Below are 16,469 nucleotides of genomic sequence, written 5' to 3' on the forward strand. Positions count from 1 at the left end.
CTCGGCAGAAACCGACGACCAAACTTCGGCCCGCGCCAATTCGAGACTCCACGTCTTCGATACGATGGCCACTTTCCTTCCTTTTTGCTACGAATTCGACGATATCGAAACACGCTCGAAGTCGTTCAAACGACGGAGAGAATTAACAGGTCTACTCCGAATCGACGAGATCGCAAGAACGATAGAATTTACTTATCGTGCGTTTACCTTTTCTTCTAACCAATGAACGTCGACGCGCTCGAATATTACCATTATCTTATTATAATCTTGTTTGCCTCCGATACTGTATCTTTTTTCGCGACACTCGTACATTATGTTACGCAATTTCTATTACACTATTCTTCTTTCTTCTTTTTTCTTTTTCTGGAGAAATAATTCTAATTTCGGTACAGAGCTATATATTGCGAGGAGTAACGACCCTTTTACTGGGCATTCGGTTTTCGATTTTCCCGGTAAATCGTTCGCGCAGAAGTAACGGAGACCGTGTATTTGCATAGAAAATTGGGAAATAGGTGTCAATGTTTATTACGGAGATTTTCGTGGAAATGAAATTTTCTCTTCGTTTCGCGTCGAGAATCATCACTTTTACTAGTTCACTTTTCGAGTTCGTATACCGAAGTCGTTCGTAGCCTTCTCTTTTTACATTCTTGTAAATTTCATCGATGAAAATGAATTCTTAAATGGCGATCCTCGGTAACCCTTGAAGTTAGGGTTACCAACGCCTCGATGCAACTTCCAATTTAGACGCCCTCGTCTAACGGTGACACAAAGTGAAAATAAACGAAACCAAAATTTCCAAGTTTACGACACCGTTTTCCCGCGTAGGAGCGTTAACACCTAGGGGAGTCACTTTACGTTCGAAGGGGGTCGCGAAAAGAAAATATTTAACGCAGAGGAACGTGGATAACAAACATTCTATTAATACATCGGTTTTCGGTGTTCGAAGACTGTAATTCGATAATCGAGAAGAAATATTTAAATAATATATATATGTAAAAATTTAAATAAGCTAAATAAATTTAAAACAGATCATTAAATAATCTTCAATAGAAATATTTAAATAAACGAATATGTAAACGACCGAGCCCGATTACAACGAACGCGAATACAGAGATCGCGACTGTAACGCGCGAAAGATAATGATTTCAATTTATTCGTATTCCCTAACAATTATTCGCTTTCGTAATAATCGTACCGGACGGATACACGGTATGAATTTTTGGAAATTTACAAATCGAAGCGAACTCTTCGAAAACAAACATCGATCTTCGGATTCACGGTAGAAGCTTGAATCGAAATTATGTACGTTGTTAATTAATATCTTTCGCGAGTGAACGATTTGAAAATTACGAGCAATTGAATCCCGTTCGATATTAAATTTATTACGACTTGTAACGCATCGAGCGCATCGATGCAAATAATATTTATATTCGCGTAAACGCGTTACGTATATTCATCGAATTACCGAGAATTAAAGAGAAACGGGACGCGTGTTTAACTAACACGGTGCCGATGTAACGAATAGTGGAATAACAACGAGGAAATTTAATCGGTCCCCCGGCGCTCGCTGCGACCAGTATCCGCGTTATTCAAATAGCGCAAATCTATGAATACTTTCATATTTGAATTTTAATATCCGAAATGTATTCGTAGGATTTGCATACCAATAAAGTGCTCGAATATTAATTCGTTCGAACCAATCCGATCCCATTAGAAACGTTTCGCGCGTCGAAAACGGGAACAAGGGCAGACACCGAGGGGGAAAAAAAAAAAAGGAACAATCTCTCGCGGGCAGCTCGATCGAAAAATCGATCCTCCGACGATGGTAAATCGGCGACGAGCGAGATCCTTTCGAGCGTTTTCGAGAATCGCCGCTAGGTGACAGCACGAGGTTCTGCCGCGCACGAGGATCGTCCGAACAGCCGCGAAGTCAACCGATCTCTCAAAATGGATACGAGACGATCGTACGCGACCTTGGTGAATCCTCCGTCGCGGAATCCCACGGTTTCGATCGACCACGAACAAGTTGACCACGACCGTACCCAAACCGGTGCAATCGAGGCGTCGTACGACCGTATCGAGGTCAGATCTGGTCCCGATCCGAAAGATTCGAGATCGAGATTCGCGATCGAGCAACAAGGTCGTCGACGATTCGATCCCGATTCCCTATGCTCGCTAATCGTCCTCCATACCGCGTAATTTCGTTCAATTTCAATGATCTCTCCGTTTCGCTTACCGGAGCCGCGATACCACGGCGCGACGATCGCGCGCTGAAACCTGCAAACGCGTAATCGTACTTGCCGCAATACCTCTTGACATTTACACACGGAAGATCCTGAATATCTCGCGGAGCCCGACCACTCGGAGAGACGCTCGAACAGCGACCTGTCTGGAATTGATTTTATCGGTAAACAAAGGAGGCCCACCTCTCGTTCGCGAAACGCGAGGAAGGAAGGCAGGCGACCGTGCCGTTCGATTTTCGTCGATCTCGATCGGCTCGAGCCCTGGATACCGATTTGCGCGTACGTACTCGCGTCGATCGCGATTCGGTCAAGCTGCTCGCCGTGTACAGGTCGTTGCACAAGTCACAGATACGACCGACCGCGCTCCATTTTTCCAACGTTGGATCCGAATGGATCGCGCGATCCGCGACGCTTTATTCGTTATTATCCTGTCGACTCAATCGGCGGAAAAAAAGAAAAAAAAAGAAAAGAAAAGCGGCTTCGAGGTATCCAATAAATTCTCACCCGCGGTTCGTTCCAACGCCGAGAACAAAGAGAACGCAACAGAAGAAGGTGGTTTTCGATGCATCGCGTGACGAATCGAGGAGCGACTCCGAATATGCATCTCCTCGCGGGATTCTTCTCTCCCTTAATTATTTTTCTCGACGTTTGCTTTTACCTCTACGGACAACGCGGCGGAATTTCAAGGATAATCGCTCCGCCTAGGGAACAAAACCAACGAGAAACGCTTTTCTTAGCCTCCTGGTGATTTATCGGCTTTTAACGCGACGTTCGACCGATCCCGAGGAAACTTTAATCGGAAACCGTTGAAACAGTCGCGCATTCCACGCCGCTGGTGCTCGAAAATTATTGCCTCTCGTCCTGGATCCGCGGTGTATTTAAAAACGACCGTTCAAGGAGATTCTACCTCGGACGCGTCCGTCGATTGCCGATTGACGCCGATACGTAGAAAGGATCGATTCGAACGGCCTTTTGCCTCGAATATCAAAGACAGCGCACGTTTCTTTTCTTTCTTGTTGTAGAAATCGGTAATATTTTCGAAAGAAGATACTCGTGCTTCTCTACGTTTGCTTGTAATTTGCGTTTCGACGTCACTGTTCTCCTCGAAGGAAATTTACACGGTTGCGTGGATATTTCGTGTCTCGTTTTTTCGAAATTCGAAACGATCCCAAGAGTGGGGACACGAAACGCGACGAGACACGCTCGAGACCGAGGACGTCTTTGTTATTTTTCTTTAGGATATTCGTCTCTGGATTCATCGGGAATTATTCGCAGCTTGGACAGGAGGAACGGAACGAAAGGTGGGCGTCGCGAGGGACGGTGTGCGAAATCCTCGCTCGGTTCGTCGAAGGATGGATTTTATCCTCGTTTCTCGTTTTTCAGGATCGATCGGTCGTTTACGTTTCGCGCGGACGTCGAGCCGTGGCAAGGATAGGACAACACCGGGGCCTGCAGGGTGCCTGGCTGGCATTCTTGCCCACAGCCAGGTACCAGGTCCGCGTCGTTTACTTTCACCGCTTACGCTCGATCTAACTATAAAACACGTCCAAAGCGGTGCGTTCTCGCGTCGCGTTTCGGGGGACCGGGTGATCGAATCGATCGAACCGCTCGCTCGACTCGATTCGAGCAGTCGGCCGCGCGTTATCGATCGGCCTCCAAATTCATCCGGTCGCGAGCAACGATATTTTCCATCGATACGAACCAACCCGAGAAAAAGATGGCAATTCGGTCAATGATTTAACCGGCGCCGCGCGGAGACGTGTTGGCGACGGCTCGCGGATTCCAACAGCGTCGTAAATTTTATGGAATATTAATAACGCGCGGAGGCGGAGAGAGAGAACGAGCGCGAGAACGAACGAGAAAGAGAGAAAGAGTCAGAGAGAGAGAGAGAGAGAGAGAGAGAGAAAAAGGGAGAAACGAAAGAGAAAGGAGGAGTCGCTCGCCACCGGTCTGCCGGTTTGTAAATATAAAAAGAAAGAAAAGGAAAAAAGAGGAAAAAAAACGAAAGGAGAAAAAGAGAACGTTCCGGTGGATTCTCTTTTCTAAAACCTAACGCGCGCGGCGATTTTAACGGAACCGTTGGCACGCGATCGCGCAACATTTACGGTGTAGAACGATGTGGGCGCGTGCGCGCGCGTACCAACACACGCGGGGATACCGTCAGCCGGAAATTCACGGAAAGTTGCGCGTACTCGTGGTGGAAGAGGCGAACCGCGCAGTCTCGTTCGCGCGATTTTCCCTCGGGATAGGGAGAGAAGAAAAAGAAAAAGAAAAAGAAAAAAAAGAAAAAGAAAAAAAAGAAGAAACGAGAAAATGGCCGATCGGAGGGAAACGAGACGAGCCACGGGTGGGTCTCGAAAGACCGATCGGTCGTCGAATCGGTGGTACGCGATACGAAGATTCCCTCGAACGGAATTCCACGAACGGGAACAATGGCGCGGATATCGCGTGGTGTACGTTGGGTATCGCGAAGGATATATCAAAGTCACACACGTACGATAGGTGGATGGGTTCTCAGGCACGGGTGGTTGCTGGCAGAGTGAGAGTGCCATATATATAGAGAGAAGGGGAAACTCGACTCGGCACTCCAAAGTACACAGCCTCCGCGATTGCAGTGGTGTGCTTTCGGTTCCTTCTACACCGCTCGATATTCATTCTTCGCGGGTTCGCGCCCGTGGTAACAGTCGGCCGCCGATCCGTTTCCACTCCACGTTGCAGCAGCCGCAGAAGGGCAGCTTCCGCGACGAGGTTTCCGTCCGCAAGCCTACCGACACCCACCCGTCCACGGTCGTTCAACGCACGCCATGAAGCTCGCACTCTTCGCGTGAGTATTTTCCTTTTCGATCGTCGTCCTCCTCGTCGTCGTCGCCTCGCGTCGATATTTCGACTCTGTTCTCCGATCGTTTCATGTTTCGACTCTGTTCTCGGATCGTTCGATGTTTAGACTCTGTTCTCGGATCGTTTCATGTTTCGACTCTATTCTCGGATCGTTCGATGTTTAAACTCTGGTTCTCGAATCGTTCGATGTTTAGACTCTGGTTCTCGAATCGTTCGATGTTTAGACTCTGGTTCTCGGATCGTTCGATGTTTAGACTCTGGTTCTCGATGTTTCGACTCCGTTCACGGATCGTTCGATCGGGTATCGGCAACAGTGCCGGACGAAATCGCGTCGATATTTCCACCGTGGCTCCCGATACTCGCGGAACGAGTCTAACGGGAAAGTCGTCGAGAAGGTTGGCGGTAGCGTCGAGGATCGCAGAGATCCGTCGCGGATCCATCGCGCGGAGGATTTTTTCCCCGCCATAGATCGCGAGTGATAAACGGATACACCGTCTACGGTACAGTCGGTGACCGCTTCGCTCGTTCCAAGGCCAGTCGCGGCCTCGTACGCGATCGAAAGGTGTATTTACTCTATCTAACGTTACGAGCGGCGGTACAAGCCCGTACGTATTCGGTGTCCGTTGCAAGTCCGTTGGAAATTTCGTTCGAGGGCGAAGAAGTCGATCGTTCCGTTACCGGTCCGCGACCAACGACGAGATACCGAGCGTAAGATCGAGCGCGGCCGAACGGACCGTCTAATAACAGGATGCAGAAAGGCAGCGCGTTATGCAAACCTGGACGGTAAGCTGGTGTTGCTGCCGCTACTGCTGCCGCTGCCGCTGCCTGTTGCTGCCTGCTGCTGTTACCGCTGACTGCCGTTCGTTCCCGGTTCGAACCAGGAAATCGATTAGAAAACACAGTTAACCAGCCCCGTGATCGTCGACAGTTAGCGCGCCAGAGCCAGAGCCAGAGCCAGAGCCAGAGCCAGAGCTAGAGCGAGAGCGAGAGCGAGAGGGCCCCGTTGGCATTAATCGACTCGGATGAAAAATATTGATTACGTCGCGACGACGCCTTCTCGGTTACCGTTGCTTTTCCTTGACATTATTCCGTACGGCATCTCGGCGTGATCTGTCGCGGCGGAACCGCGCCGTCGTCTCGCGTCGCGGCAAGGACGAAAGCCCGAGCAGAAGAAACGCAAAAAACCGACGCCGATCGGGTGAAAACCACCGATTCGGGACGAGCCACGGTCTTACGCAACGCGAGGATCGGTAGCCTACCGAAACACCCGCGGTCTTCCCATCGAACGCGATCGCGAGCGATCGAAAGTTACGAGCGCAGCGTTTCTTTTTTTTTTTTTTTCTTTTTCTTCTTCTTCTTCTTTCGTTCTCTTCTCTCTTCTTCTTCCTCTGTTCCCACTCTCCGTCTTCCACACCTCCCCCGCCACCTTTCTCTCGTTTCGGGACGCGCTTTTTCTCGATAACCACGAAAACGAATAACCGTGACGACGTTGTGACACAATCGCAAAATTGCGGTCGCGGGTTGCCCACCGAGCGAAATTGCGTCAGGGTACCACCGACAAAGCCCGATTCTCGCGAGAAAGCAAGAACGAACGATTCCGTTTGACCGTGGAATCGTTTTAACGGTCTGAACCGTTTGTCGATCGTACGTGGAAAACTTGCTTTCGAAATCGCCGCCGTTGAGCCGAGTCCGCCGTGAGCCGCGCGCCGTTTCTCGGGGGAGGGCCCCGACTCGTGGAACGGGGGCAAAGGAAACCTACCGATTCGACGAATATCAACGACGCGACGCACGAAATATTCGAATTTCGTCGGTACGGTGGCGATGTACCGGCCAAACGCGGGCCAGTTTTCGTGACATTTGTTAGCCGCGTCACGTATCCGTGTACGTATAAACGACGTCCGTCGTAACGGATCGCCGCGGCCAATCCCGGGAGTAGGCTCCGCGTTGCACGAGCCAAGCAGAGAAAGTGAGTTTCGTACGTGAATGTCACAGGTCAAAATCCAGCCGGTGTACGCGGATCTACAACGACAAACGCGCGAGTAAACGCTCAGGCTGTCCGCTGTGCACGCTGCTTTGCCTGCTTTGCCTGCTTTGCCGATTCCACGTAATTATCGCTCCCCGATCGCACGATCGCTCCCGTCGGCCATTCCTGCTGGATGGACGTCGTTTTTTTTTTGTTTTTTTTTTTTTTTTTCGTCCATCGATGCCATTTTCGATCCATCCCGAACCGAAATCCACGCGCTCGATTCGTTTGTTCGGCGATAGTCGCGAGATTCGCGAACACGGCCCGATGAATCGCATCGGGTGATTCTTCGTGCACGAACGAATCGAAGATCGTCGAGTAAATTGTTTTTCCACGATCGACATTTTCTTGTCCGGAGAAGCAACGGATATTCTTCCTGTTCTCGATCCAACGTGGTTAACATTTCGAAGGAAATCGATCTGCCCGGGTAATGGTCTCGACGTTACTCGAAATAACGCGCTAATTGGATATCGAAATCCGTTAAATCGTCGAGCTCGATCCACCCGATAACGAAAAATTCCGCGAACGAATTTTACGCCTCGTCTTTTATTTATTTTCGCGCGCGTGGAATTTACAATGTGCAAGTATTAATATATTAAGAAACGATAGCCTTGTAGATAGAGAGTTTGAAAGTACTGACCGAGCGACGAAAGAAATGAACACAATTAAAGTAATTGTTTGCAAAATTACACAATCCGGTAGCAGGGTCGGTGTAAGAGCGGTTGGTTTTGTATCCGGAAAAGGGAGCGATTACGCGGTGAACTAGGGCAGTGATAATAACGTCTTGAATTGCGCAATCGATAAACAAATGGTAAAAATTGACGGTGACGCGCGATAAAATAATTGAATGCGAAATGTGAGAAATTGAATCGTCGATATGTTCGTCGCGTCGACGTAATAAATACAAATTGTTGTCGTTTCGGTCACTTTCTATAATACCATCGAGTAAATATCGGACACGGTGTGCGATAACAGCGACCGTAATGATTCAAGCGTTGTTTCTCACTGTCAAAAATGACAAGATCCTTGAACTCTTACGGTTGCACTCGTCGACGCGGTGCACCGTATCGTAACGTGTGACTTTAATCGTATACTATACCGTTCGATAGCTACTCGCTTCGAGGAAAAAGAAAAAGAAGCATCTATCGTCGCGTGCAATCGAAATTAATTTTCCACGTTTTATTATATCCACGCAACGAACGTTGTATCGTCTGATTGTATCGATTCAAATATTATTGTACATAGAAGAGAATTAACGGTTAAAAGTTTATCGAAACGTGTACAAAACAACACATACGCGTGTATTGTACAGTGGTAAACGGTGGAAGGTCAATTGGGAAAGGCGTTTATCTTAAAGAATCTTATCATCGAACAGACCGATTATCGGGCGACGATACAAGTACTCCCGACTTACTCGTTCGATTTCGAGAAAGAATCAGTTTTCCGTTAACACGTGTAGCGGCTGTTTCGTCTCTTTGTTATTTCCGATAATCGATGTTCCACTGTATTCTTGAGCGTACAAGAGTGTATGTAAATGTGACGGCTACGAGTGGTCCTCGAGTGCACTCGTAAACGTTAAGATCGAGTCTGTTGTTTACACACCGTGTCGAGGATCCATCGAGTTCAATTCGGAGTACGTTAACTCGCGTAACGCCGATCGTCTGGAAAAATAGTCGAAAACTATTCGCGCAAAATAAATGGGCGATACGAGTTAAATCGTCGAGAATATTCTATGTACGAACTGCGAGAAGTAATTGCACTCGTTGAGTCTCGAAAAATATCGGACAACTGCTTTCGTTTTTCGATTTAAATCGTCCCTGGTATCGAACAACCCGATGTCCGTTCAAAATCACACGATCGAGTCGAACAATCCCCGCGAAAGCTAAAGTCGAATAGTTCAATTCGAAGAAAGTTACCAAGATCGATTTAGTATGAAATTTCTCGGAGTGGTCTCCAAACGTTTCTTCCACTCGCCGTATCTCGTCGAAACGAGATTACCAAAGACCGATAGATTCGATATCGCGAAACAACGGATACGAAACTTGGTTGAAAATTAGATATTCGCACGGTATTTAAACACGAGGGTTCGTTTTTGCGAGTACTCCGATTTATCTACGAGAACGTGTCGATATTGAGCAAAATGTAATCCAATTAATGATCACCGATTACAATTACCGTGTAATTGACCCGATGATCGACGATTAAGATTATCGAGGAACCCAATATTCGTGATTAATAACGTACATCGCGCAAACGACGATCAAAGCGAACGTAACAACCAGACACGATTGACTCATTAATCATCGATCGCGAAATAATTATACTTTCGATTGCGACCGAATCGATGAATCAACGATAGAGAAGCCAAAGAAAATGTCCAAGTGATCTTTCGTTGCAATACACTATCGCGTACAGCGAACGTTGTTTGCGTTCACCGATCGATCTTGCCGATAATCAACGATTACGGTGCGTATTTTGCGCATTATCGTGCGTACGCTAATATTTCATTTCGCGCGATTACTTGTTCCGCGACGCTTGTACATTCATCATGCATTTATCGTATCCGCGTATGCCATAAATGCGTTAAATTCACGGTCCAACGGATTACCCGGGGCGATTACTTTCGTTAATCGATCGCGAAGTTAATAATAAAATTTCACGCTCGTTTCGCGCCAATAATAGATATTTTAATGGGCTTGAACGGTACAACTCGGTATTTAAATATTTAAATTGCAAAAGTGATCGATTGAATCCTGGTCGGTGTGTCGTACGTGCGTGCGTACGCGTGTGTCACGCGTGTGTACACCGATACGTGGTTCTACGAACGATGCTGCATTCGCGAGCGTTGAAACGAGCTCGATTCGTTCCTTTCGGGGACAAGTATTTCGGGAACTCGGTCGCTCGCAATGGCGCGCGGACCTTCCCTCGATCGAAAACGAGTTTCGCCTGTCCCGTGTCGCTTCGACTCGCGAGCTCTAGCTTATCTCTTTTGTCGAGGAGACGATTCTCTCCCGCTCCACGCTGGCTAATATCCCAGCGGGTAAATTGCACGGATTTCTTGCCCTGCGCCGAGATACTCCGGTTCGTTGCCTCCTATCGTTAGAAGTGTTTTCTATCTTGGTCCCCGTGCACGGTTCTCGAGCGCATTACGCCCGTTTCGCCATACGCTCGAACCGATTGCAATATTTCTGCCGCGTCCGAACTCGCGAAATCATCGACGTCGTTCCGAGTTAATGACGCGCGCGAGTTCGCGCCGTATATACACCGACTACAAAGAAACTCGTCCATATTACCATAAATAGCGTAGCGAGGAGAACGCGAGTGGATGCACCGAGCTGCACTGCGACGACTACGCGCGTGCATTTGCGGTGACACGGACGAGTCTTTTTCGAGTCGATGTGCATACACGCGCGCGAGACATTAATTCTTGCCGTTCGAGGGGAAACTCGTCGAACCCATCTCCTTCTTTCGAGCTACGAAACGTAACGCTAAATGCTGTTCCGTAAGCTTTGCGATAGCTCGACGAAACGTTGAATAGGCTGGTAATTAAACGACCCGTGACAATTTGAAGGAACGTTTCGAAATTCGCTCTCGTATGTATCAAACGACCAGGTTTCGAGAAAACGTGTATTGTTTTTTTTTTCGGTTCTTGCGCGTCGAGTATCGATTTCTAATCTTCGATCCATCGTGACGTTGAAATATCGAAATCGTCGATGGAGTATTGTACTCGTTTCGTAGATGCTTGCGCTTGAATCGCATTTGTCAGAATTCGTTCCGAAAATTCGATACGCGTCGTGTAGCGTTCCAGACGCGCGAGAAGCAGAAATTTGTTCCAAAAAGAAAAGAAAAGAGGATACGCGGCGCGTTCCTTTCAAATGTCAAGAAAGAATCCTACGGTGTGGAAGATTGAAAAATTGTCTGCAATTCTGTCTATCCGTCGGTAAATAATGTCAGAAATAGTGGACGGCGTTGAAAAAATCACTTTTACCTTTTCGATAACTTTCGTTTTATGCAAATATTGATACACGTACGCGTCGCCGAGCATTTACATAATACGTTACACGCGATCAATTTGCGAAGAATCAACAAATGCCAACCACTGTTAGCGCGCGACTCGATATACGCTCCGATGCGCGAAAGTTTCGAGCATCTCTCGATCTTTAAAACAAACCAACCGTTTTTCACATCCCCGCGAACGTTTTATCGATAATAAAGTCCCCGAAAATTAATCCGGCAGTATCGAAACACAATTCGAGACGAAAATGATAATTTTATTTAGACGTAAATATTTTATTACGACGAAAAGCTGCTCGCCTGTAAAACGATCCAAAAGTCGTAAAAAACCGGATAATTAACTACCAAGAAGACACGCTTTGTATTTAAATAGCTTCTGAAAGAAACAAAAGACTGTCCATTTGTAAACATATATTATTCTTCCAAGTTTAAGATAACGAGTAGATGGCCTCTGTTCGCGACGCGAGCTCGAACTCTGTAAAGCGTATTTAACGCGAGATTTTCGAAAGTTCCCGGGAAAATGTTTCTAATTTTCCAACGTATACTCTCCTTTAATCGCTTCGGAACTGTGGCTTTATTAACGCGAACTTTGCTCTTTAACCCTTTAACCGCGGACAACTTGGACGCAAAGTGAACCCAGGGTGCGGAAGATCTCGCGTATCGTGCGCACCTCGAGTCTCGTAGCTATCGACCTGGATCGTAGTCAAAGGGTTAAGAAGCCCCGAAGAAATAAATTGGGGGCTGTTCGATCGATCGATCGATACGGTCGACCGGTCCCTGTCGTTGCTTTTGAACACGAAACGGTCTGGAACGGTATCTTTGGGAACTCGTATCGCGTGCCGTACGACTCGTAAATAAATAAATCACCCACGTGTCTGGCTCGTAACCGTGAAGTAACAAACGACTGGGTCGCGTCGCGTCCAAGTAGAACCGATATTACGAGCACCCTGTACAAAGATCGACACTTCCGACTTTTCACGTGCACGCGACGCGAGCCCATTGTCGCGAATTTGTACCGAAGCTCGTATCCGTCGCGTGTTCCACGGTTAACGGACGAACGCGTATTACGCTAAATATGTAAAAAAAACACACACGGATGTAAAAACGAGCGCGTTGTACGCGTACGGCGCGTTAACGATACTTTCGGCAGCTTCTCGCGCACGATCGTTTCACGGAACAAACTCGTTCGCGCCTCGACCGAGAAACCGAGCTGTCGCGAACTTCCTGTTGCAGCCGATTATTCGGTCCGCTGGCATTAATCACGGAGGAAAGCGTTTCCTAGCTGGCAGCGATCCTTTGCGTGCACGACCGTGCCTTTCACTATCGTTCGAAATCTTCGCTTTCCGATCTCGTTGATTCTGTGTGCGAAACGAAAACCGCGTCTACCGAAGCAACGAGATGTGCGCGTACCAGCTCGTTCGATAAGTTTCGTCGAAAGACAAAAGGTATGGTACCGGATTGCTCGAAACTTATCGAACAGTATAGTAGTAGATTGCTCGATAAGTTTTGTCGTTCGATAAAACTTATTCAACGGTACTACATTGGACAGTACTATTAGGTTGTTCGGAAAGTCGTTTCGTTTTTTTCGGTGAAAATTTAGAGTGTATAAATAATTTATTAAATGATGTATTCTCCATTTTGGAAAACGAAATCACTTTCCGAACAATCCAATACATTAAACGAAACTACAATGAACAGTACTACATTGCACGGTACTACATTGCACGGTACTACATTGAACAGTACTATATTGAACAGTACTACATTGCACAGTACTATATTGAATAGTACTACATTGCAAAGTACTCCATTGAACAGTACTCCATTGAACAGTACTACATTCAACAGAACTTCATTGAACAGTACTTCATTGAACGGTACTACATTGACCAGTACTACATTGCACAGTACTCCATTGAATAGTACTACATTCAACAGTACTTCATTGAACAGTACTCCATTGAACAGTACTCCACTGAACAGTACTACATTGAACAATACTACATTCAACAGTACTACATTGAACAGTACCGTTCGATAAGTTTTTGTCGAACGACAAACCTATTGCATACGTGTATGGTGTAAGAAAAAATACGTTTTCGGGTGTTGCAGATTGGTGGCGGTCGGCTGCTTGATAGCCCTGGCGAAATCGGCGGAGGAGGAGTACGATTACGAGGAAGAACCAGCCGCGCCGGTGACCCCGGCACCGGCCAGAGCGGCTTCCGGTAGACTGGGAGGGCTATTGTCTTCGCGAGGACGAGTGAACGTCGGGAGAAAAGCGACAGCTGGCGCGGGGGCGGCCGCGGCAACGGTGAGTCCTGAATTCCATCGTTCTCGATACACGGTCGAGGTTCGTCGTACGTTCCCGCGAGAAAAATTCACCGTAGATTAATCCCGAGCGAACAACACGGTAGACGACGCATCGAATTTTGTCGTATCGCAATTTCGAACGATAATCGTAAAAGGGATCGAGCGAAGCGACCGTGTCTGTAACTCGACGTACGAGCGTGATCGTTGCCCCTAAGACTCGTAAAGGATCGGCAACGATCACCGTACCCGCGGGTAAAATCTTCCATCGTCTACGGAGACACCGACATTACCAAAAACGATAACGCGCTCTTTGCAGTCGCAATCCACCACAGCGAAGCCCGTCGAGCAACCGCTCGAGGACGAAGAAGAGCCCGAGGAGGAGCTCGATGAAAATCAGGAGCAGCAAGAGGACGTTCCCACCACCACCACGGAATCGACCAAGAAAGTTCGCGGAGGGGTCAGACCTTTCAGGTAACTGCGCCTCGCGAGAGCGTCTCCTATCGTTTTACCTTCGTAGACGGCACTCGCGAAAGAGAAAACATTTTGCCCTAGATCGAATCAGGATCTGTTGGCCGCGTTGAAGAGGAGAAGAGCTCAAGTCGGGCCCAGCCATCGAGAATCGTCGGGCACCCAAGCCGCCACGGAACCGACGACGCCCAAACCCAAGTAAAAGAACCATCGAAATTCAACCCGGTGATGGCCAAGCGGAGAGTGATTAACAACGGAATGCCATTTTTTTTTTTCTTTTTCCGTTGCAGACCGGCCGCCAACAACCGCGCCAAAAGCAGTACTCCGACCGAAACGAAATCGTCGGGACGCGGCAGGTTCGGAGGATCCAGGGGTAGCAAACCAATCCAGGAGGAGGTCGAGGAGACCCAACGGGAAGAGGTCCAAGTGAAACCCAAGCCCTATCGCAGAGGATAGATCGTTCGCGGGGAAACGCGAATTTCCCAGCTTCTCTTAACCACGCGGCATAAATAAATCGAACGCGGCCCTCGCCGATCGATACCCGATTCGCCGATATTTCGTCGAAGCGACGCGTATTTCTTTCTCTCTCTCTCTCTCTCTCTCTCTCTCTCTCTCTCTCTCTCCCTCTCTCTATTTGTTTCTACCACTTGCATGACGAACACGCGGTAATTGTCACGAACGTCTCTCGCTCCCCTTCTGTCCCCGAAACGATACGCGTTGGAAGATCGAGACACCGACAGAAGTCGCGCGAAATGGCACCGAATTTGGATCGCGTTGCTCGCGATAAACGGTCAACGATCGGTAGAAGTATCGTTCGTCTTACGAATCGACAAAAAAGTCTCTCTCTCTTTCTTTCTCTCTCTCTCTCTCTCTGGAAAATACGACGTGTATATAGAAGAAGGCACTGCCGCTCACAGAATACTCTCGAGGTACTTGTTGTACAAATGTAAATTAATACGACAATAAAATTTGCGAAAAAAGAGAAAAAAAGAAAACAAAAAAAAAAGGAAACATGGTCCGTTTGAACGTTCGTTCGCTCCAGCGACACGAGAGTCGCCAGGGAGCCGCTCCCCGCGCGTAAAATTGAGAAACCGTACAATTAACGTCCGCGGGACACCGATTTGTATCCATTTGAAGTTTCAGCGTTCCCGGTTCGCTCGCGGTAATGTCCTCGATACGTTAACCTTGGCTAGACCAGTCTATGAATCGTTGCGCGTCGAACGATTCTTATCTCGTAAATTACTTTTCTCGAACCGGAGGAACGTATTTGCATATACGCGCGAGGAGCAGCACCGTAGGATGTAAGCAGGAGAAATTCCAAGCCGCGTTGGAATGTCGAGGGCGTGCTCCATCTGCACTCTCGCATTCTCATCTTTTATACATCTCGCGACGACGAAACGCGCGTTCGCTCGCTCGTTCGCTCGCTCGTTCGTTCGTTCGTTCGTCCTTTGGCACGCTCGGCGGCTCTACCACTCCCAAAAACTTTGAAACGTTCCTACCACGCTGGTCGTCCCACTTTGTCGCCTCGTCGCCGTGTATCCTTCTCGCGTCTCATCTGCGTCGTGTTTCGACGATCGTTCGAATTTCCAACCACCGTGCGCGCAAATACGTAGCTACATACGTACGTATACGCCGCGTGAAAAACGCACGCCTCTCCACGCTACGTTCGGCGAGGATTCGCGTACACGGTACGCTCACGGTGGACGAATCGGGCCCGACGATCTATGCAGGGCTCGGTGGAACGCGATTCGCGATGAAAACGAACGACTCGGGAATTCGAGGAGAGCTGGTGGCTCGCCAGTGGGTAAGAAAGAACGAAACGAAGAAGAAGACGAAGAAGAAGAAACGAAAGGGAGGGAGGAGAAAGGCGGACCGGTACGAGTATCGCGCGCGAGAGGTACGAAAGTGAGAGGAGGTAGTATCTCGTCGGCCTTGAAGCCTTCGCGAGGAACATTTCACTCGCAAAGACCATCCGAGTCGCGTCACGATCCTGATAACGCGCCGGGACACGCCGAGGCGAACTCGACGGACCAAGAAAGGAAAACAAAGAGTAGGAAGAGAACGACGACGACAAAGACGACGACAAAGACGACGACAAAGACGACGACAAAGACAACGACAAAGACGGATTATTCTTTTCCATTCCAACGCAACGGTCTAAAAGGAGTCATAGACGTGGCGATTTATCTCGCGACACGTCGAGTTGCGGCAACGCTCGCGCCGCACCGCTACACAGTCACCCAATACGAACGCTCGGTACAACAGCTCGTACGAATAACGTACACGATTGTTCGTCGAACAGTCGTATCGACCGTGGTTGTACAAATTATCGCGCGATAAGTTCACAGATCGATCCGATCTTTATGTAATGTAAAATAGAAAGCAATACGAAACGATAATTACGCCGATTGCGCGAATGTAATAAAGTAATCGTTTAATAATTACAGAAATTTGCCTACTTTCACCTTATGTAAAAAGAAGAAACGTAAAAGTACGGATAATTCGCGAACATCGTTGCCCGATTCGTTCGCCCGTTGTGCGATGGAGGATTCGATTCAATTTTAAAAGGCAAT

At 48.0% G+C, this 16,469-nt stretch overlaps 1 protein-coding gene across 1 annotated transcript; it reads left to right on the plus strand.

Moving 5' to 3' along the window:
* Nucleotides 1-13,194: 13,194 nt before the first annotated feature.
* On the plus strand, nt 13,195-15,189 carry LOC143147418 (uncharacterized). The gene is made up of 5 exons (XM_076312664.1): nt 13,195-13,199; nt 13,231-13,429; nt 13,745-13,899; nt 13,981-14,094; nt 14,187-15,189. The coding sequence occupies exons 1-5, from the start codon at nt 13,195-13,197 to the stop codon at nt 14,350-14,352; spliced, it is 639 nt and encodes a 212-aa protein (XP_076168779.1). The 3' UTR covers nt 14,353-15,189.
* The last annotated feature ends 1,280 nt before the right edge of the window (nt 15,190-16,469 follow it).

This window comes from Ptiloglossa arizonensis, chromosome 5 (genome assembly GCF_051014685.1).
Source record: "Ptiloglossa arizonensis isolate GNS036 chromosome 5, iyPtiAriz1_principal, whole genome shotgun sequence".
In the NCBI taxonomy this organism is placed as follows: Eukaryota; Metazoa; Arthropoda; class Insecta; order Hymenoptera; family Colletidae; genus Ptiloglossa; species Ptiloglossa arizonensis.